Source organism: Gallinula chloropus (genome assembly GCF_964237585.1).
Source record: "Gallinula chloropus genome assembly, chromosome: 3".
NCBI classification, from domain to species: domain Eukaryota; kingdom Metazoa; phylum Chordata; class Aves; order Gruiformes; family Rallidae; genus Gallinula; species Gallinula chloropus.
Genome location: NC_140087.1, coordinates 3,919,250 through 3,942,366, shown reverse-complemented (window position 1 = coordinate 3,942,366; position 23,117 = coordinate 3,919,250). Strand labels below are relative to the sequence as shown.

Here is a 23,117-nt window from a genome sequence, read left to right as displayed (position 1 = left end):
ACCCAGAACAACTGTTCTTCCAACTGCTCTGGGGCCTCTTGGCCCTTCATTCCTCTCTTCCTTTTGTGCAAGTATCTTCCTTCCTGCTGTCTAAACTAGCTAGGCTTGAGGAAGGTACATATGCTACATGGTCAGGATGTAAGCACATACAAGAGGATTCCTGTTGAATAGCCAGTTCTTAAACGTATGTTTTTCTTCTATGGCACACATACACTTCTTGTAGATAAATAAGCCTTGTGACAGCAGTTGCTTAATATAAATGAATAGGAAAAAATATGATGAAAAATTAATTCAAGGATTTACTTATTGAGAGGAAAACTTTACAGATTTCAGTGGAGAAGGTCAAATGCCTAGCAGTAGTTTAAGACATTTTTTTTAATTGAAACTGAAATAGCTTAAAGTTTACATTTACCTCAGTAGCTATGTTACTCTGTGTGTGTGTATATATGTACATGCCAAGCTTGTTGGATTCCTCCTGTTTGTCTTACTTCTATTATTTCAATGTGATATTCTTTGTATCTTTATCCTTCCAGAGTTTTCTTTCCCCAGGGGTGTTTTTAGAACAGTAAAAGTTATCTTGGATGCTGTAGTAGAAAATATAAGGGGCAAAGTTTAACCTCCTCAAGCCTAGTCATGCTCATGCCATTGTGTGTTGTTCTCTACTGCTGACACGATACAAATGGCAGCAAAGACAGATACTTCTAGTCTAAGTGGTTTAGCTCTCTGATCTCATAGGAACAGCAGAATATCAGCTTGAGTGTATGATGGGGGTCTGAAGGACTCTGTCCCATTAGCTTGTAGGAAAGGGAAGTCCTATCCCGCCTGTTTCAGCTGCGATGGGGCTGTGTGGGGCTGCTCACACAATACGAGGAAGGAAGAAGAGCGAGAAGACGATGGCCAGGCTGGGAAGGGCTTGGTGATGTTGTAAGAATCGGTTTGCCCCAGAAGGTGAGCTTGCTCAGGATAAACTTGCATCAAACAAAAGGGAACTGTGAAGACTGGTGGCTTCCATCTGTAAGGTGGAGCTTTGGTCTCTGTTGAAACCTGCAGCCAAATACGGGCTGGTTATTCTGGTGAATGACGGTGAGTGAAAGGGAACTGGCTTGCTCTCTGGTTTCCTGTTGGATAGGTGAGGGTAGGGAATAAATAACCTCAAAAAACAAACAACTTCCCCCCCCCCCCCCCCCCCCGCCATTCTTAAATACTGTTTATGTAACTTGAGTACAGGACTTCCAGGAAAATAAGGGGTTAGTGCTTGACTGACTGCTGGGAGCTCTTCTGTGTTCTACAGGCAGCTTGGGGGTGAGGTCAGTAGGTGCAGTGTGCCATACGTGGCACCACTGCAGGGATGCTGTGAGAAGTGCTGCTTTCCCAGAGAGACAGAAAGTAGTACAGCACTAGTGTTGGTACTGTCACTGCTCTGTCAGGGCAAAGAAACAGTGGAGAAGGGCTGCCTGGTGCTTTTGGATACTTTCAAGTTGCTTTCTGTATGAGTGTGCTTTGAGGAGAGGACATCTTGTGCCCTTCCATTCCAGTGCACCCATGTGGTGCCAGGTGTTACTTGGCTGTAGAAGGAGCCAAGTGTGTAAACTGCTCGGTGCCTTTTCAAGGGCATGTGCAGCTCAGTTGTGCAATAGCTTGGAAACTCTTAGTTAACTTCATGGTATCAGAAAGCAGCATAAAAAGGGGAAAGAATGTGCATCTTGAAAGCTCTTTTTGAATGGATGGATCCGCAAAAGAGCAAACAGGTCCCATATAGTGTTTAGACACCAAGTGTTGCATACCAACTATAGGAATTAGTTGTTAGAGAAGGTTTAGTTCACCTCAGTAGATTCCCATCACCATAATTCTCCCTGGGATCCTGAGTAAGGCTAGAAAGTTAGTTGTAAAACGCTGGAGTTCTGTCTAAATGTTTATGCTGTTAGAGACTCATATGGGTATTGATACATACACATGGGTGTCTAAACATCAAAGCTGAAATAAAATGTTATTAAAATCTGAGTATCTCAAAGCATACACATACCTATTATGGTCTGCATTTTCCTTACATGTGGGCAGTGGAAATTAAGCTACCTCAGAAACTTTCACCCATTAGTACAGTGGAAAGTACATTGAGACTTGCTTCTGTGTTGTTTCTCAGTAACACTTGAGACCAGCTTCAAACTTCTGAAGGTTCCTGTGCTTTCAAGGCGTTATTTGGATTTGTAACTTTATTTTAAATTGCTAGCAGCTTCCCAGTCTCCAAAAGTTAAATGTTCTGCAGTGAGATGTGACTGCTGCTGAACATTACTGAGTGCTTTTGACTCAGTAGGCGTTGTGTGTGAAGGCTTGATTTGCTGTTCTTCTCCTGATGGCAAATCGTGCCTGAAGTATCCCAGAGCATAACGTATCATGAGGACATCACGTAGCCAATGCAGATGGAAACGTAGCCAGACAAGGCCACACCACTACTTCCACTAAATTAAGCATCTAAAATGAGCTCTAGCTCTCATTCTTTTTCCTTCTCCATCAAGAAAAGCAGACCTCTTATCTAAAGCTGATGGTTTACATTCAGTTTAGCTAGTAGAGCTGCTCCCCATTCCTTCTACTTGGTTTTTACTGTTTTCTCTATCATCTGACTCACCTGCAGAAAAACTGAGCTGTCTTAAAATTAACCTTTTACAACCATTCTTTATTTGCAGTTATCTAGTTTGTAGTTGTCCTGCACAGTGTATAGATGTTCATTCCACCACAACATGGTACCAAATGAAGTGTTTGTGGCTAAGCAGGTCCATTTTAGCAGCTGTGACAGCCCATCAGAACAAAATGATTGAAAAGACAGCGTGAGGGAAGTAGAAAGAACGTGTCCAGGCTGACTGCACATGGAGCTTTTCATCAGAGCTTGATGAAATCAAACCTTCAATTGGTCCTGTTGCTGCATCACTTCCTCTTGCACAATCCAGACAGAAGTCACGGCTTGTCCAGCACCCAGAGGTGTGTCTGCATCCACAGCTTTAGGACAGGCGTGGTGGCACCGTCCAGACCCTTTCTCTGACCCACAGCATGGGGGTTCTCAGTCTAACCTGACCTGGTACCCACCAGTCCTGTCTCTGCTGCCTGTATTAAATAAGAAACTTTCAACACGCTTGTATTTTAAAGCATCCCCAAGCGCTTTATGAAATAAACCAGATTATTCTCAAAGCTGTTTTAGAAATGAAGTGTTTTTGTGTGAACATTGTTGCAAATAGGATCTTGTTTATTTCAATAGTTTGTTTGCTGCAACTGAGCAGCAAATCTTGGTTTAAGAAACTTGGCTCCTGAAGATGCTTTTTGAGTTTCATCATTCAGTTGCTTGGTTCAAGTACAGAAGAATCCAAACAAACTCTTTTTGAAGAAGGCAACCAAACTATTACTCATCAAATGTATTCTTTTACTCTCTAATTGACTTTCTGTGTTTCTGTAGGTGTACTGCTTGGATTTTTGACCCATACAAATTTTAAGCCTACTCTTACAAAATATATGGATTATTTTTCTTTACTCCGTGTGTAATCCACAGTTCTAGCATGTGTTATGAATTGGCTGTAACTGCAGCTTTCACAAGCTAGAAACATGTTTTTTAGTGAGAAGCATTGATGTGTTTATTTGGAGGAAGGGGAGGAGACAGAGAGAGGGCTCCTTCTCCTTGCCTCAGTAGTGAACTGGCACCAGAAAGTAAGTTTTCTGATACTTGCTTCTGTATCGATCTTTGATTTAGGAGAATTTTAGCTTTTCTTAGTCCTTATGGTGAAAAGAAAGCAAGAGGGATATTTGCTGACTTTTTTTTTTTTAATTGATGTGATGACTTGAATTTTTCAAGTAGATGCCCCTCCTGATCATTGGAATTTTAGTAGGAGACAGCAAATCTGGGCTAATAACCTTATTAACCTCTTGCATCATCTGATACTTGAGGATGTAATAAAGAGAGGAGAGCAATGAGGCCACTGAGGGTTTGTTTGGAATCTTGGGCATCAGTCTTAAGAAAAATGGCAGGAACTAAGGAGGACTGCAAGAAGAGTGCTGTTGTGCAGGTGCAGGACTTCAGCACAGTGAGAAGTGGGTGGTGAAATGACTGCTCTCAGTGGAAGAAAGGGTAAGCTGGGTAAGCAACAGCATAGAGTATAGAAATTGCAGTGAATTAAGATAGGCTGGGAAAAAATGTGAGCCTTGCATATGTGGGAAGGGAGGGGTCTGGGAGGTTCCCTCCAGTCTCTGTGAGTTTGGGAAGAAGGGTGCAGGATCTGAGCGGTTCTCAAAGCCGGCACCTTCTGCTCTGGCAAGATGGACTTGCTACATGGCATCATTATGTGCTGAAACTTGTCCAGCTGGGTGGGAAGGCCACCTGCACCTCTGTTGAGAAGCTTGAGTCCAAGGAGGAAGTGATGGAAGAGTTTTATTGTCTGCATTGTCTTTTTTTAACCATTGAAGGCAGCAAAGGGTTTTCTAATGCCCATTGCCCACCTGCAGGCAGTGCCCTTCCAACCACGCTTTGTATTCAGTATTTTCTTTTTTTGGTCTGTAAGGAATCTGAATCAAAATATTTTGTATTGTTTTTAAGATAAATTACTTTTAAATGATCTTCAATACTGTCTTTTCAGGACTTTTTTTTTTTTGGTTGGACTGATCTGGCTGAATCTGAGCAATTTCCAAGTCAGATGCCCTCCCTCTGCCTGCAGGGATTAGGACTGCATTGCTGCTACCTGGCTTCACCTAGGCTATGGAGCATGCCTTTGTGCAATAACTCTCCAAGGGAATTAGTGCAGGCTGTTGTGTAAAGCAACTTGAAAGAACAATTAGCAAAAACCAGAGATTGTTTATTTTTTGGTTTCACAGATTGCTTTAACGTGAAAACAATGAACAGAACAGATGGCTGTGGTACCAAAGAACACCTATGTTACACTGAAAAACGGTCTCTGAAATTGGGCATTTCAAGTGTGGGGTTCATCTTGATTTGTTGGCTTTTATTTTGTGAAACTACACTTTTCAGTCGGGCAAATGTGTCATAAATTACTGGATGGTGGTAGCAGCTTGTTACTGAACTTGGCTTTCTATTAAGCCTTTGGCTGTATGCTTTGCTTGACAGGTCACAGCATCTTCATTCTGGATGTATCTCAATATCCTATTCAAAGTTGTTGGGTTTTTCTTTCCTTCCAGTCTTTTATCACAGTACCTCACAAGTTTTTTTGGGAGGATTGTCGCATCCTTAAAGTACTTCTGTTGGCTGGCAAGTAGTCCTTCAGTAGCTGGAGGTGGTTGCAAGGTGACTTCCTGGGGATTCTGATGAAATCCCTCCTGGCTCAGTGCCTGGCCTGGTGTTTGTAGAGAGGGTTTTGCTGCTGAGACACAAAGAATGCTGAGTTTCTGTAGTCATCCCAAAATGTACCTGCGAGTTACCTAAATGAATGGTTGAAGCTGCTGTGTTCCGTGTAGCTGCTCTATGCAGGAGTTAGATCCACAGGGAAGAATCAGCAAATCTTCCACAGAGGTGGAGAGGTAGGTAGTCAAGCACGTGCTTCTTACATCTTTAATGTCTCATGTGTGTTTCTACCCTTGAAGACTGTATAGCTTTAAAGGATATTTTCATTTAATTCCTGTTAAGTTAGGTTTATACTAGACTAAACTGGTCTCCTGCAGAACCATGTGGTGTCCCTGAATTTGCCAGGGGAGATAAATTTCATGGAAGTGCTAATTGATTAGATTTTTGGTTCTGACCTCAGTATCAGACACTAATTTGATCACGTAAACCTAATCCTGGATTTGAGCAAATCTTACACAAACATTAAGACTGATACATGCTGACACCAACAGGCATTGAAATGGTAAAGACACTTCTGAAAGATGTAGGCATACGATTTTTAATGAATTACTTGATATCTGTTACCAGTGGTAGAAGAATTGATGAGAGCTCTACATGGAACATATCAAATAGTAGTATATTGTGGGTAATGACCTATTGAGACACTTGAAAAATGCAGGAGTAGCGCCCAAGGAATATGAAAAGGCAGATAAAATGAAGTAATTAGCTAGTTAATACGTATTTTGAGTGGGTTATAAAATCTTTATTTATGGCAGGAAGCTGAGCTTCTTCAAAGGGTATATGCTTATCTAATGAGAGCTGTGAAGATCCTGGAGAGTGACCTCTGTTCTCCCCAGCTTCCAACTATTGCTCTTTCTTATTCCCTTTCCTGGAAGAGCTTCCTTTCCACAGTGAGGAGTTTTCAAAAATGTTACTTCCTTTCAATAGCTAACCTTTTGCTTACAATATTTGCAGTTGTGCTCTAAAAAGGTAAACGTTTATACAATTTAAGACCAACTTGGTCACTTTGTAGATTATTCATCAATACCATTAAAGTGAAAGTTATTGTATTGGAAGAAAGCAAACGTTGCTACGTGGTTTTGGGGGAAAGAAATTGTTGCTCAGCCATAGGTGGTTCTTATCTCTTTCTTATCTTTGGAGTGTTTGTCTTGTTTTTCTTCCTGAAAACGTATAATTGACCAGACCTCCTTACAGGAGGATCTTTGTAAGCAGATGTCACATCCTTTTGTCTGTCCAGTGACTTTTGAGCAAGTATGATCCACATAGCAGATTTCTCCAGGAGCTGGTGATGTTCTGGTGGTGTCATGCTGTAGCATTAAACTAAGGTGCTTAAGCCAAGGCTGAACCTTCATGATAACATCAGTTAAAGCTGGCTTAAGGTCTTCACCATTCCTGGCTATGCCTGCATCCCTTGGAGGAGAAGGGCTAAACACATCAGTGAAATTGCAGGGTTGTGTGGTTTTTTTTTACTTCTCCCCCTTGCTGCAAGGTGGTGAGAGGCTTTACTTCTTGTGGCTTGGAGGCCTTGGGTTTTCTCTCTTTCTGGACTAGCCTGTGTTACTCAGCAGCTGCCTGTGGTTTGAGCACAATGATTTTCAACCTCTCTTATTTTGTTGTTCCTGACAGTATATAAAGAAAATAATTTATATATCGGCTATTTCACTAAAAATTTTTAGTGCTTCAGTGATTGAGTGGGGAACTCAACATTGCAGGATATCTGTCTCAATGTTCAGAAATACTGTCAACAGGGAGTGAACTGAAAGATGAAGAATTGCAATTAAATGTGCAGGGTTTCATTGGGTCTCTTAATTCACTCGGGATTCTGACATCAAGCTGTCTCAGTCTTGTGGGGCTTGAGCAGGACTCACTCTCTTCCCTGGCTATTGTAAACCCCTGTAATACCCTGCAGTGGATCCCAGAGCAGGGTGGTGTTTTTCTGGTGTGCATACATGTTGCTTTCCTGCTGTCCAGGAGGAGTGGTAAAGTTGAAATAAGACAGCAAGGTGGAGATGGCAGAGGGATTAAATTGATAGGGGCAGAAAGCCTTGTTTCTGGATGCTGCACCATGCCATGGGGAGCTGAAGGCAATCTGTATGCTGATGGCAATCCTGTAAGGCTTCAGATGTGGAGGACAAACACTAATGAGAGTTTGCTTGGTGAAGAGCAAGAGCAGTTTGGTACGGGGAGGCCTGGCACAGAGGTGCCAGAAGAGATTATGGGAAACAGAGGTGGGGTGTCTGCTGGCTGGGGTGGGCTGCAGTTTGGGCTGTAGGGATCTGTTTGCTGTCTGTATTTGCTGTGCCTAGGGTGAGATCTTGCTTGGCAAATCTCTCCAGCAGCTGGTTCACATAAAATAGCTGCCTAGTGCTGGTTATTCCACAAGTTCAGGTGTCAGGTTTTTTTCCTCTGTTCTCAACAATTGACTTCCAGCTTGCTGACAAAGTGCAGAGAAGCTTGTAACTCCCATACAACTGGTTTTGAGAAGGAGGATTATTACAGCTTTTATGACTCTAGGAGACCAGAGATGAGAGAGAGTAGTGTAATAGTTAAGGTAGAACTGTGCTGGTTTCAACTATGTCACCTTCAATTTGCATAGGGGTTACATAGAGCATGGGAGAGAGGAAAGCCAGAGTGGCTTTCAGTTAACCACTGCACTTCAGAGGTGCCATCCTAATGTTAGTGTCATTAGTTACTTAGCACTAAAAGTTCAGTAAGCCTGCCTGTTTGTAGGAAATGGAGCTGCATGGTGGTACATCCTCTGATCATACTGGACAGGGAGGAGCATCAGGGACCAGCTCTCTGGCTCTGTTTGGAAGGATGCTTCTGACGTTCTTCCCTGCCCAGTTGGGAATAAGGAGATAGGAAGGTCACTGAGCCACCAAGGAAAGTGCTGAGACATGTTATAACAAGGGCTAGAAGCCTTAATCATCAGGGAAGGCACTTTACTGGGGACCATCAAGCTGTTTTTCTGTCCTGCTAGTGCTGCCAGATATTACTGGGCTTTCTGGTTCAAAAACCCATAGCAGCATATTAGGGTGGTGGTGGTAGAGAATCAAAAGTAGGCACATGGGGACAGAAATTCTGAAATTGCTGAATGTACTAGGGAATTAACACAGCCATGTTTGTTCTGATGCAACAGTGTTTTGAGAAATGTGGGTACGATTCAGAAGTGAGTTCTGCAGCAGGATGCCACCCGTTCCCCTCCCTGCAGGCAGCGTTTCGGTGAAAAGTGCATAACAAACATGCCACTCACCTTGGTGTTTTGGGTGTGCTCCCAAAACCACAGGAGTCACACATACAAATATTACTGCCTTTCTTTTGCACAGAAAACTTGTTGCTTTGGGGCAGCAGTTCCCTGGGCGGCAGCAACCGCAGTTTCTCAGCGGCAGCTCCCGCTGCCTGGTACAGGTGCAGGTTAAAAGGAGGTTTTACAAGTGCAGAGCCTTCCCTTGATGAACTTATGGGGCAGCAGGAGCAGTTTTCAAGGTAGCATTATTAAATTGAGTGGAATTAGGTGCATTCAGGAAAATTTTGAAGAGTAGACATTGTATTCCAAGGAGAAACTGCAGGAGGAAAAAAAGATGACTTGCAGGAAAGGCAGGGACTTCCTAGGAAAGGCTGAAGAGAGTGCCTCTTCTTTCCTTAATTTCCCCTTCTCATCATCTTCCACTTCCACTTCCCAGACAAGCTAGAGCAGCCATGACTGCATTCCCCTCTCTGAGGTAAACCCCTGCAGTCCCCAGGCCTCCACAGCAGCTTGTATCGGTGGGGAATTATCTTCAAGGATTGCTTAACCAGAGATGGTCATTACAGCTTGCAGCGACTAGGTAGAAAGAAGTATGTGCTCTGGGAGAAGCGTTGGGTTATTTTTCTTAGGGGGGGGGAAAAATAAGTAATTCTTACCCCCTTAAAAATCTGAAACCCAATTAAAAATCTGAAACACAAGTAGTATTTTGAGAGAGGTCATGTTTGGATAGACAGGTCAGTGCTGTTTAATGCCATGTGCTGTGCTTCCATTTCAGTGAAAATACCAGTGGAATGTTAAATCAGATACTTGTGAAAAGTTTTTGTCTCCTTGCTAACAAACATTCTGTTTATTTTCTTGTCTCTGTCACTAAAGCTGTTGACCCTTTCTTTCTGGTCTTGCAGAATCTGGAGAGGTGCTTGTCCTTGTGTACAGGCTCTCAGGCGTGCTCTGTCACCACGCTTTGTAACGATTCCTTTCTCCTCCCGTGCTGCCTCAGTTCCTGCCTGTTAACCTCTCTCCCACTGAGGATTATATATATTCTTAGGAAATAATTAATGAAACTAGAATTTCCTCAACTAGTATTGAATTCAATTACTGCTGGAGTCTGTGGTTTCAGAAGTGGAGAATGGATATGGCTGACTTGATACCTCGTCCACCTTACTTCACCTGTCCACCTCCTGGTCCCCAAGTTGCAGTTCTTCCTGGTGGTCCGAAAGCTCTGATATGTACTGGTAGCAACAAAGCTGCTTCCTTAAATATTCAGTGTGGCAACCCAGTTTCTGGAGCCCTGCAAAAGTTTAAAGCTGGTAGAAGTGATGATTTAAAGTATCTAACAACCTGTTCCATCACTTCCCAAACTCTCATAATGAATCCTCGATTTATTTCTTTTGTGGGGGAAGGGTCTGGACAAGTTTGAAGTAATTTTACTTGTAAATAGGTAGGCAATATCTACGGAAATGATAAATACTGGTTTTTCCCCTACCATAACCATTTTAAAGTTGTAGTCTCTGATAGAGGTAGTTTGCTCTTGGAAGAGAACTATGAAATGTATATTGTAAGAAAAGAAGAATCTTCAGTGTATGTCAACTTAATGAGGTGTCCTGTTGATAGTATATCTTTTATAATCACTGTTTTATTCTTCTTCAGCTGCTTTGCTGTGTTCTGCAGCATGTATGACAACTGTTTACTAGAGTTGTGGAGTGCTTCTTACTCAGAAGTTGAGGAGGATAAATGTTTAACTTAGTTGTTTCATTTCAAGTAATGCATTTCTCCCCTTTTAAAAGCCTAGTTACTTTATAGCTATTCCCTTTGTTTTAGTTTCACAGATGAGATTGTTCTATCATTCGGAGAGACAGCTGGGAGGAGTGCAGATACAGTGCCAGCAGAGGAATGGAAAGTGTGAAGACCCATCTGAAAGGCCTTGGGGCAGGTGTCTGAGCAGAAGCCGGGTTCAGACCTGAAGCCCAGTGAAGGATTTCCACGTGTGCTGTTGAGCATTTTCAGTACTTGTGCGGAATGGGAAGATACACATTAGTACTCACAACCCCTAATAACCACCTAGCAGTGCCAAAACGCAGGCTGCTTGCTGAAGAGCAGTAATTGTAGGATGTGTGCAGAAAACCCTGACAGATTTGCATGGAGAAGGGGTCGGGTGCAGCCCTCCAACCGTGGCACCATGGTGGCTATTGCTGCATTGACTGGGGGGAGCTGCTGAGCGTGTTTCGGGCTTGTAGCTTCCTAGAGGTAAATACAGTTAACACGAGAAGCACCTGGTACATGATCTGAAGGTGTAGATTGACGTGGCAGGTAAGGTGACCGACGGCCAGCTACTTCTGCAGGAGGCTCTCTCCTTGGCTGTGCGTTTCACACTCTTTTCTTGGGCTGTGAACCAGCGATCGTGTGTCACAGGGAGAATTAATTCAGCTGCTTGATCAATTGGAAAGCTAATTTAACAACGCTCCAGTCTCAGATGTTAGCCAGCTGAAGCTTCTCTCCTTGTAGCCTTGCAATTGCTTTCTAAAGCAGAGAGGGAGAACAGAAAGCTCTATTGACTCCTTCTCCTTTCAGGCCCATGTAGGTGTTTGATCACATAATTGGAGGTCTTGGGTTACGTTCCCAGTGATATGGGGTAAACCAGCCATAACATCCAGAAAGGGAAGTCTCTAGGTAGAAGTTGTCTTTTGTCCTTCTGTTCCAGGGCATTCTTTCTAGCTAGCCAAAAAGGATGATTGCAGGGAACTGAATTCAGTGATTACAAGAGTTATTTCCACTTTTCCCTTCACACTCAGGCACTGACTGGGACTGTTCTCATCAAAGGAGCAAAAGTGATTTAAAACATGATGAGGCAAGGAAGGGAAGCCTTTTCTTTTTTTCCATTCCTTCTATATCCAAGTATTTCCACAGCCTTGTCTGATCACAGCAGTATTGCAAGAATCAAGTATCTTCATCACAGTTCACTCTGAAATATTAGCCAGGAGTCTAACCTGGGACATTTTGACTTATTCTACCTCTGTTCTTCACTTAGAGTACAACACTACATGCAATGGGCTTGTCAATTCCATGTCAACATTTTTAACTTGTAAAGGCTTTGTAGTAAAGGTCAAGTTACATTGTTACACTTTAAAAAGAAATACAAACCATATATTTATATGTATAAAGAGTGGTAGTGGTTAGGTTTGTGTTTTTTTAAAGAGAACTTGGAACAAATAGGAAATTGTAATTTCTTCCCTTGTGGCAAACCTGATGGGCAAACAAGTATTCCAACAGCCTAGTCAGCTGATAGAACTGCCTTTAGGAATTTAAATGAAGATGCCCCATGTTTTTCGTTGCTGAAAAAACAGTAAGCAGAATATATTGTTTTGAACACAGTTATGGTTTGTTTTTCCTGGTATAAAACATCTGCATAGTCTGCTTCCCCTCTGCTTTGCTGTTTCTAATGATTTTGTGATGTTATAGAGATTCTGGCTGCTTGTGACAAACCCAGTCTGCAGCCATCGATGCACAGACACTCTCCATTAATGACAGGTGCAGGCTGTCTTCAGCTTCAGTTGGGACCCAGTTGTGTCAGACACTCGGGGTGAACTGACCTGACATCCTAATAAAACCAAATTACAGCCAGAGGTTGATCAGCAAGAGAATTTACTCTGATATTTTGGCTGTCAAATACAGTGGTTAGAAATCCCTGTGTGCCAGACCAGTGCAGTGCTCTGTTGGGTTAGATCACTCCTGGAGAGGAATTGTACTGTCAGCTTGTGTAAGAGGAGTTTTTTTTCTGTGCCATAGTTTTCTGCAGAGGTATCTGAGGTAATGTCTGAACTGTTTGATAGCTTGTACCTTGTGAGGAAGCTGTGCTGTTTGCACATCTTGATCTTGTACGTTTGCTCCCTGCAGTGGCTGTCCATCACTGCATTCAATGTGTATTGTAATGTGGTTTAAACTCACATGCATTGTAAGAAACGACTTCCTAAAGCCATGTGAGATTGGAGCTGTAGTGTAGAATCTAGTTTGTGGGGGCAAATCTTAGAAGTTCGTTCTGTGTTAGCCTTTACTGGGAAGCATTTATCCTAGAAAATGGGTCAGCATGTGCACCCAGCCTCTTGCTGCTTCAGGTGTGTAGAAGTGATCAGTTTGTTTTGCTCTGTGGTAGCTTTAATAGCATAGCTTTTCAGGAAAAGGGGCTTGCTTCATTATGGATAGGTAATGGTACCAGAAGATAAGTCTCTTTTCAGGAATGCAAAACAAAGTAACTATGTATAGTTCAAACTTTAGCTATTTCTTAACAAATTCATTGCATAAAGAAATTTCTTTGTTACCACTGTTTGGCTTCCCTTACAAACAAGGTATTTTACCCATGTTTTCCACCTGTTATTCCTGACAATCATCCCCCAGTTAAAGTACTTTCCTGGCTTGCTTCTGCTTTTGTTTGACAGTTGTCAAGTAAAGAGGACACAACTTGGTTTCATGTCAGATAACTCCAGAATCAAAGCATGTTCTAGTAACAAGTACACAAGAAAACTCACCTACAGCCATAGACCTAGCTGTAGTTAGCTTTCCTAAGGAAAGCAGGACAGTTTAAGCATGGCTCTAGAATGCTTGTCCTTCTTTCTACAGACCAGGGCATGTAGATGATCAGGCTTGTCAAGAGAGCAGTTGAGAGATTTTATGCTGAAAGTTCTCAGTATTTATAAGTCATCACCCACATACCTCTGCTAGGCTTTGTAGCCATCTTTGAGATGAAGTAGTAAGACAGGTGGGGGCATATATCTCCTATCTCCCTCTGTCAATTATGAGAGCTTTATTTTATGCTGAACACCACTTTCAGTTGAAAAAATATTAAGCACCATGAAATGTTTCTATAGGTGCAACAGTAAAACATAACAGCAGCCCTTGCTGGTGTAACTAAAGGTTTAGTTAACTATGGCTGCTGATAACAGCTAGGCTAGTCTGTATTAAAGACCCAGTAATACAGATTACTGAACAGGTTGTGCAAATATATGGTGTTTTGGGCCCTGTTTTATTTGACAGGGGAATGGTGTTTGGCAAATGTGAACTCAGGAGCATTTTCCAGCTTTTGTGTAAGGTTGGTACCCTGCACTGTAAATAGTACAATACTGAAGTATAGATCTCTACTTTTACAACAGAAATGGTTGTAGGATAGTTTGTCAGTGTTGTGGATGGATTTTGTTTGGCTCTGCCTGAAGACTGAAGCCATGTTCCTCAGTGAAGATGGAGACCATTTATTTTCACTCTTTTAGAACACTCCTAGACTTCTTGTCCATCTTAAAGAAAAGCATGGGAGAGGATTTTGTTGTGATACTTATTAATAATAGTTAACCCTATTACTCCACTGGAATTGATCTGAATCTAGGTTAATCCAGTCTGAACCCGGTGGAGGTCGGAGTTTGAGTGTCTAGGACTCTGTGTTGTAAGTGAGATGAGGAAACAGTGGTGTACCTTTTTTAAGCATTACTCCTGCAAGAGACTAGCATATATATACAAACTGTGTGCTCAAGTAACTGAATTTACTTTGCTTTAACTCTATATTGGAAAAGGAAAATAGGGGTTTGGTGGTTTTTTTCTAATCTATTGTTTTCTGAGATAAGCATTTAAAGGAATTACAAGTAAACATCTCGTGACTTTCCAGCTTTTGGGAGGTCAGACATACTGAGAGGGGTGCTGCCCCATGGCAGGGGAAAGGCTCCCATGCTGCATGGCTGGTGGCTGCTCCTATGGCTGCTCCTGTCCTGCTTTACATGGTTGCTCCTTACCTTCCCAGGGTGTCAGCCTGGGCTCTTGCAGTTTTTGTGCCTTACCAGAGCACTCAGATGGGCAGGATAGACCCAGATTAGGCTTGGCTGGTAGCAAATCCAAACACAGATGACCGTTCCTGTAAGTCTTGAGCCAGTTGTAGGAGAATAGCCTGTTCTCTTCTGAGTTTAAGGCTGTCAAAGAGTTAACTGGTGGATTTTTATCTTAGTTATTTTATGAGAATCAGCTGTTGGATTTGGCTTGGTTTGGTTTTGTGTTACTTGGCTGTGATGTTTTTACTCTGATGCTGGAAGTCCAACAGACTCTTCCCTTACTGATGTCTTGCTGCTTTGCTACTTGCACTCCCTAGTGCTGCTGAGCCCCTGTGAGCAGGGCTCACTGCTGTGGTGACCAGGTCATTTGAGCATATCACGGTGTGCAGATCATGGTATCCAGTCTCCTGGCCCTTGCTTACTTTCTGTAATCCCTTCCCCCAACTACTTGGTTTTAGTGTGGTCTTCTGGTCTCACTCCTAGGCAGGAGCAATCGCCTTTGTTTTCCACCCATCTGGGTCTGCTGTCCTCAAAGCTCTTCTTTCATGAGCATCTTCATGTCTTTTAGTAAAAGTGAATGTGTCTTCCAAGGAATAGGAAAAATTACCACACTCATACTTAGCTTGTGTTGGTACTACTCATGCCTGGACAGAACAGGAAAGCTGTTGTGTATTTCCTTGTTCCCTTTAATGGATGCTGAGAGACCTGTGGGGTTGGGTCAGATTCCACCAAGGTTTCTGCCTCACTTCCTCCCTGGTTACCTTCCTCTGCTGGGATTTCCCCCTCTCTGCCCCTACACATGCCCCAGGAGGTGAGATGAAAGATTGCTTTATCTTGTGTGCTCAAGGGCTTCCAGAGGTTGTCAAAGCTTACAGCCAGCCCATCTCTTGGTCTAATTGTGGTGTGCATCTTTATCAGAGTGTCCCACTCAGCAGGCATACCAGCTGTCCAGCTATACCTGTCCTTGTTTTGTCTGGCTGTGGGACTGTTACCTCTGCTGCGGGTTTCAGCTCATCAGAAAACAGAGCAGAAAGTGTGTAAGCTCCATACTTGCTGATGACACACGCTGTAGGGTTAATGTTTTTGCTTGTGACCACATATGATGTAATGCAGTGCAGTTGTTCTGAATGCATCACATGAGGTAAAAACTGCTTTTCCCTTTCTTGATTAACTTGATGCTAGAGAAAGTAACAGGAGACAAGAAGGCAGAGGGGGAACTCATGCAGGTTGGTAATTACTTTTTTAACATCTTGGGAAAGAGAATTTCAGGGCTAATTTGTTCATAGATAAGTAATTTTCTATAAATGGTCTTCCTATGCAGATAGAAGAAATAAAAGCCAAGTGTTCCTGTTGACAGCAGATCCATGTGAGCAAGTAACACCTGGTCCTGTGGAAGGGAAAAGGAGTAGAGCTTTGTGCCAGCACGTCATCAAATGACAAAGCAAATCAAGAGGCCTTGAAGGAAAAGCCTTTGGTTGAGTCTAGATGTGTTCTGAAGAATATCTTGCTAGTTTATCCCCACAGTTCTTTAGGCAAGCCCAGCATATGACTGTGGAGGATAGAGTTTGAATGGGAAATAGACTCTGTGTTTTGGGGGGTTTTCTCCAGGCTGTAGAGGCCAATTCTGTCAGTTCAGGTTTTGGTTGGTTTCTGGGACTGAAGCAGTTCTGGTCACTGCCCACACAGGTGGTGCTGACTGTGGCCCTTGTTGGTGTGTGTCTGCATCACCCTGCACTGCCCCTGGGACGTGGGGATCCTCAGAGTGTTAGGGATGAAGCTGGAGTCCCAGTCTGCAGCCAAGGGTGTTTAAACCAGATAAGCTTTGAGAATTTAAATTGATGCTGCATTTAAATGTGTTGTAAAACATTCAGAAGACATGCTTTTGGAGCAGCAAGGTCAAACCTTTGGTGTTCTGGTAGCAGCTAGATTGCAGTTAAATGCACTGTGATTCCCTCCGAGCTCCTTGCTTTTGTGGGCCTTTCTCCTGAAGGATGAGGTATTAACACATTCTTCCAAAGTCCTAAGAATTGTCATCATCTTGTGTCCTTTTCTTAGTGCTGACAGTGTGATAGCTAATAGGAGTCACGTAAGAGTGACTAGAAGAGGTGGTGTTTGTCCATGCCAGCAATGTCTTGGCCCAGGTGACCTTCTGAATGTCACATGGAGCAGGAACCACCATCTCATTGTTGTCGCTTCATCCAAGCGTGTGGTACCAATGTGAAAGGAGGACAAAGACATATCCTTAGACATGAAGATGGACATCATGATGGACCCTTTTAGGGTTGCTCTTATGAGCTTGTGACACAGTAGATATCTGATGTTTGTGTTTCTGGGGTTTTTTAGTAGAAGTCTCTGGTTGTACTTTTATTCATAATGGTCATTTTAAATAGAGCTTAAAATAGATGTCAAAAATGTAAAGAAATTGTTTGGGGTTTTTGTCTTTGAATACCTGTCAGACATTGCTGCAGGGAGAAGTTAGGTTTCTTGGGCTGTTTTCAGTCCCTGAGTTGTGGAAAAGTGGGATTTTTAAATATTTTTTTTTCAAGCAATTTTTAGTTGAATGCCAGTGTGCACTGACCATATTGAAATCTTCCTGGATCCTTCTGAGGTCAGCAATATAAGGCTAGTGAAACCTTTCTTCCCTTAAGGAGGGGGACAATGGCTCTGAGTGAGGTTACAGGTGGTAGCTCACACAGGAGATAGTGGGGTGACTTAATGAGAAAGGGATTGAACAAGTAATTTATTGCAAGTCTATTGTATTGAGAAATTGATAAAAGGGGGAATAAAATGAAGCATAAAGTATGAAGCCCATGAGGTATGGTTTGTGAAGTAAGGAATGACAGGCAAGAACTTGTGTGAAGATACCCATTGGAGGTGGTGGTATGCAAGAAACCTGGTCCTCTAGTCTGCTTTCCTATTTGCTAGTGATGCAACTTAACTGTCCACTAATATAATTACTGTTATTTCTAGCTGTGCATTCTTCCTTGTCTTGCAGAACTGAGGGCTTGTACTGTTGTACAGTAATGAGGGAGGACAGGGGGATTGAAAAGAAGATTGTTTCACAGTTTGGGTTTTTTGGTAAAAGAAGTCTGATGGAGAATGCCAGGATATCACTGTCACAAATCAGAGGTCAAGGATCCGGGCTGCTGAAGTTAGTGTTCAAGCCACAAAACCAGTCATGGAACCACAACCTCAAAGGCAGGTGCAGAGTGCTCAGTGAAAGTTTGTCCTGTCTTTGGTTTGCGCTTGTTGAATCACATCTACTGGGGCTGCACTTGGTTAGTGCCTGAATCTGGAGTCCTGAAATGTGGGGAGCACTTCAAGTATTTTCCACAATAATTTTTAAGAAAACAAATTCAGAATGATGCTCTCCACTTCCCATACGTACAGGAAAAGTAATTCTTCACTGATTTGCAATTCAGCATCAAAAGTAAGAACAACATTTCCAGTGAACTAGAAAACAATGGAATTCTACTTGTAAGAAGAACTTTAATCCATTTGTTTCTTCCCCCTGTAGGATAGGAAGGTCCTGTAGACCAGGCTGTCCCTTTATTTGCATTTCTAAAGTATTCTTTTACATATAGCTTCCTTGGTAGTTTACAGGGGAGAACTTGGTGCATTAGTAGAAATTTCATTTCTCTGGTGCTGCAGATTAGACATGGCACTGTTCACTTTCAGTGTTAATGAGTGAGAAGTAAAAACAAGCTGCTGTTTTGTTTAGAATATGCAGCTCTGAACTAAGAGTAAAGTTTCAGCTAGAGAAATGCTCATTTGTATGTGTCTATTTTAAAGTGGGATTGCCCCATCTTTAAGAAATACAGCTGTAATACAGACACCCAAGTACAACCCACACAGGTTGTGTTACATCCAGTTTGGGCCAGGCTAAATGACAGGTGTAAGTAGGTGCTTCCACTGTAGTTTGAACTTTGCTTTTTGTGTAGCTAACAAAGATTTCCTTTAAAAGCAAGCTGGGTGGCTGCTGTGGAAATAATTTTCTGACTTGAAGTACCATGCCATCTGTTCCTGGTTTCTGTTGCTGGTATCACTGCATTTTGGAGCAGTAAGTGGACCGGTATAGAGTCCCCCCCATCCCTCTCCCAAATCTTTTAAAATAAAATGTCAAGAAGAGGGGGGGAAAGGGACAGGGTATATTCTTCTCCCAATAGTTTAGATGTTACCTTTCTGTAGGATCAAAGTCACGAGAGCCTGCTCTTCTGTGTGAATCATAAGCAGAGCTAGCCTCTCCTGGGATGCTTTACAGAAGCAAAGCACAGCTGGGTGTAAGAACTGGATGCTGCCTGACATTTAACACTGTACAGCAGCTCAGCTGCTTTCAGGCATATCTGAGTTGTTCCTCACGTTGTGAAAATGCACCATGCTGCTCTGTATACTGGGAGTTCTTAAGTTCTTAATGCAGGGTGGTATTTTGAAATTCAGAGGCTTCTTAAAACTCAGGGCTCTGACATTGTGATAAGCAGATATTGAGGGATAAGGGTCTTCAAAATTTGTTTAAAAAAATCAAGAAAAGAATAAAATGAGCTATTTTTGCCCATGTTATGAGATCTTTTTCTTTCTTTCCCATTCTGTAGCACCTCCTGGGTCTGCAGCAGCAGGTAGCCTAACAGACTACCTCTAGAGCTGTGCTTACATCAGTTGCTGATGCTAGCACACAAACAAAGATGGACTGTTTGGTAAGACAAGGCTCCATTGAAGTTACTGCTAATAAGCAAGCTAGCTCTGTTCAGTTCCATGCAAAACACGGGAAAAGGATCAATCTTTGCCAAACTTGAAAGGCTGAAGCTATTACAGAGGATAAAAATGATTTACTTCAAGTGGGTGTAAAACATATTTTCAAAATAAACACTGAAACCGCTCTTGACTCTTAGCACATATATTAATCATATTTTGTGTGGGCATGAAATACAGAAAGTCTCCAGCTTTGGATGCCTTCGTTTTATTAATGCAGGTTTGTTCTAAATACCATTTAATGTAAGCAGTGCTTCTTAAGTACCAGCTGAGATGCCAGATACGATGTGCCTTCTGTGAAGTGCTACTCTGTTGTAGTTCAGTTTACTCTTAGCAAAAGGGTTTACCTATTTTAGTATTTCCCTAATGTTTAATCACACACACACAAAAAAAAAAGCCCATCCCTGAAGTAGTCATAGATGGTATTCATTTGACTAATTGATTTTTAACTTGTACCTATGCTTTTTTAAACTGAACTTTATACTAACCCTTGCAGCAAGGCAATTGCTTTTTATGTTTCTGTAACAAATTGTTTTCCTAGTTTAGTGTGTTTGGGTGCTCTGGTGATGGATTGATCATCTGCCTTTTTAAGAACAGTTTCACGATGTACTGGATGATTCTTAGTCACACTAATGTCATATGCTTGGGTTAAATTTTTACATGCCAGTTACAGGTGAATCTGTGTCCTACAGGTCTCAAATATGGATATTCCCCAGTGTGTATTTTTTGTGGTTTGGGGCTTTTGTTAGATTAAAAAAACCCCAAACCTTTGAGTACATACTCCTCCTGTACTTAGGTCCATATAAAAGCCAAACAGTTTGAGCCTTGCTTCATTTGCAGGTGGTAGATTTCTGCTGACCTCTTGGAGCTGTAAATGAAATTTAGGGAGGTTCTCTCCCTGAGTAGGTGCACTGCTGTGGGAGCAGCCTCTCTGCTGTACCACAGGCAGACCTGTCTCTGCTCTGACCTGCCTGTGCCCCAAGCTGATGCTGTGCAGGATACTGCTGCAGTGACTGCTCACTGAGGTCTGCTGCTGTTCTCCTCTGCTGCTGGTGTCCTCACCCTGCTTTTTTCTTTAACCATGTATCAAACCTCTCTGCTCTGCTTGGGTTTAACTACATTGCTGAAAACAGAGGTAGTGCAATAGGGATTTTTTTTTTTTAATCAGTATGAGCTTTGGGGTTTATACCATTTTGTTATGACTCTTCTAATCCTCTGGTTCCTGACTAAATTAATTATCATTCAGTTAGAGTCCATATGGCTCCATTGCTGAGGCAGTAAAGACAGGATTGTGTTGGTTTAGCTTGTGTTTTAGTTCTGTTCTTAGCTGAAGGACTGCATTAACCAAGCCTCTGACATGCCTTCTGGTACCAGCATGCAGCAGGGAGTTTTGCATCCAAATATGAGGTGTTCCTATCATATTCAGTGTATTGTGTGTCACATTCTCATAGTGAGCATGAGAGTAAGCATTCTAGGGAAATCAAACTTGCCAAGTTTGGAGCAGTAATTCCCAGAAAGAGATGCTGGTTACACCATTGAACCCCTTTATCTCTGTGTGGAGATACAGGCTAAGGAAGGAATTGGGCTTGTGGTCAGCTCTGCTTGTGCAGTCAACGCTCATTCATTCCAGATTACTGGAGGCAGACACAAACATGCTCAAGCCGGGTCCTTGCAGACTCTCAAGATTCAGCAGGGCTTATTAACTCAGGCTCAGTGCCAAGCAAATGCAACTCCGCTGCTCCCAGACCAAGTCGGTTCTGCTGCTTTGGCATGGAGTCCCAGCTGCTGAAGCCTGCCAGGCGTGAAGGGTGCAGACCCAGGTCCTGCACTGTGCTCTGATCCTGCAGCTCGGGAGATGTATCATCAATATCTGACCATATGGATCAGCTTGGGACCATCAGGGCTCATTAGATCAGTGTCACTTTCAGCCCTGTTAAACTTCAGCTTGCTTTGGTGGGGTTTTGTCTTGGTTTTGCTTGTCTGTTTACCAGGGTTGTTTGGGGTTGGGTTTTTTTTTTTTAAGTTTGGGGGGTTTGGGTGTTGTTTTTAAACTCTGAGTTCTGGGAAGATTTATTAGCATGGTCAGCCCCAGGCTGAGCGAACACTTTCTGTGTATCCAGCATAGCATATGAGGAGCTGTTTGGAAAGCACTCTGCAGAGGCACTGGACTTGCTGAGCAGGAACCAGCTTAGTGCTAGCACTGAGTCAGGGCTGCTGGACTCTGATGGTCCTAAATTGACTTTAATTCCTCTGTGCAGTGATTCCCAGCACACTTTGCCATGAAACAATCCATTAATGTTTCCTTCCCCTGCTTTCTTACAGCCCTTACGAGCACTGATAGCGGAGTGCTGACCCTTACAAAGTGTGGAGATCAGGATGAAAGTTACTAGTTAGGACTCGTGATTTGGTTTTGTGGAGCATGTGTGCTGAGACTTTGTGTATTAACTGCAGCTGTCATAAGGGTAATTAGCTTTTCTGCTTGGATTTGAAAATACCTCCTGGAAAATCTGCAGTGTGCTTGGAGAAAGTCAAAATGCTTTTAAGGCAATATGCTTGATAGTCTGTGGATTGTTACAGTACTTGGAATTAAATTTTCTCACAATTTGCACGTATGCTTGCTGGCTTTTTCCAATAAATAGGTCATTATAGGTGTCTCTTGGGTTTTTCCATGTGCAGGTGCAGCTGGGACAAGCGGATATAAAATGCCCGATCACGGAGTGCAGCGAACACCTGGATGAAACAACTGTCCTCTACAACCTGCCCCACGACGACATCATCAAGTATAAATATTTCCTGGAACTCAGCCGCATTGACTCCAGCACCAAGCCATGCCCTCAGTGCAAGCACTTTACAACCTTCCGGAGGAGAGGCCACATTCCTACCCCTGCCAAATTGGAGAACAAATACAAAGTGAGCATGCTTGCCAGGGCCATGGGCTAGATGGCACCGTGAAAGTAGGACAGCATTTGGTGGGCATTAAATGAGCTTCCTTGTATTAGTGGGGCTGTGTGCAAACTATGATGAGGAGTATGAGTCTGTAGGACATCACTGATTAACTACTTAATTGATTTCTATCAGTTCAAGCAGTTGAACTTCAGGCCTTTTTTGTGCAAGTCAGGAACTTTTTTGTCCTGACACAATTTTTAAAGAGCGTTTTCTCTCTGGCATGCAAATGTTATGATCATGATCAGAAGAAACTGGGAAAGGCAAGTTACCACTAACTGATAATGACAGACACACAGCTCCAGAAAAGATAAAGTTTTTCCTGAAACTCTGAGCAGATTAATTCTGGCATTTTTGGTGTTAGGCTGTTGGCTTGCTCCTTCCTTTAGAACTTGAGCTCTTGTCTGTCCTTTGGTTTTTATTTCTTCAGTCCTTTAGCAGAGGTTGCACATTACTTTAGTTTCATTGCTTACAATATAGAAAACTTGTGGAGTACAGAAAAATCCCCCACTTTTCCAGCACTTCTTTTAGTAGAAGATTTTCTTATACTTTCAATCAAAGGTGAAAAGCAAGAAAACGTTAGAAAACGTTTGGAGCTGCTGGAGGTCCATCTCAGTTCCAGAAGATGGAGGTTCTGATTGTAGCATCATGCCCTGTGTTAGTTTTCCATCCGGTTATTAGATTTGTTGTGGTTAATTTCACGATTGAGCTGGCTTTTCCTGGACAAACCAGTTCTCCTTAGTAGGAGTTTAGATGACTGTTTAGATAGCTTTAATTACACAGCGTAAGATTCGGCCTGGTTATGGAGATTAAGAGGCAGAAGGTTGTGTATCCAAGGGAGTTAAACCTTTGGTAAAGCTAACTCCTAAGTTATGAGCTACTTACGTAGGTCTGTGCAGTGAGTTTCATGCCACACTGTTGGTCTTTTCAGATGTTTGGCATCTTGGGTGAAAGTAAAGAAACTCAAAACTGCCCCCAGCCATTCTCCTTCAGTCATCCACTTAACATGCCCTCAGGTCCAGGATGTGCAGGTCCAGGAGAGATCAGA

The 23,117-nt window shown here is 42.6% G+C and overlaps 1 protein-coding gene across 1 annotated transcript in view; it reads left to right on the top strand.

The window, feature by feature from the left end:
* RNF217 (ring finger protein 217) overlaps window positions 1–23,117 on the top strand; it is a gene marked incomplete at its 5' end in the record, with an annotated part of 55,941 nt that overhangs the window by 7,969 nt on the left and 24,855 nt on the right. The window contains one exon of the mRNA XM_084262303.1: window positions 21,803–22,036. Within this exon, the coding sequence (XP_084118429.1) occupies window positions 21,803–22,036 (234 nt within the window). The remainder of the gene's footprint in view (window positions 1–21,802; window positions 22,037–23,117) is intronic.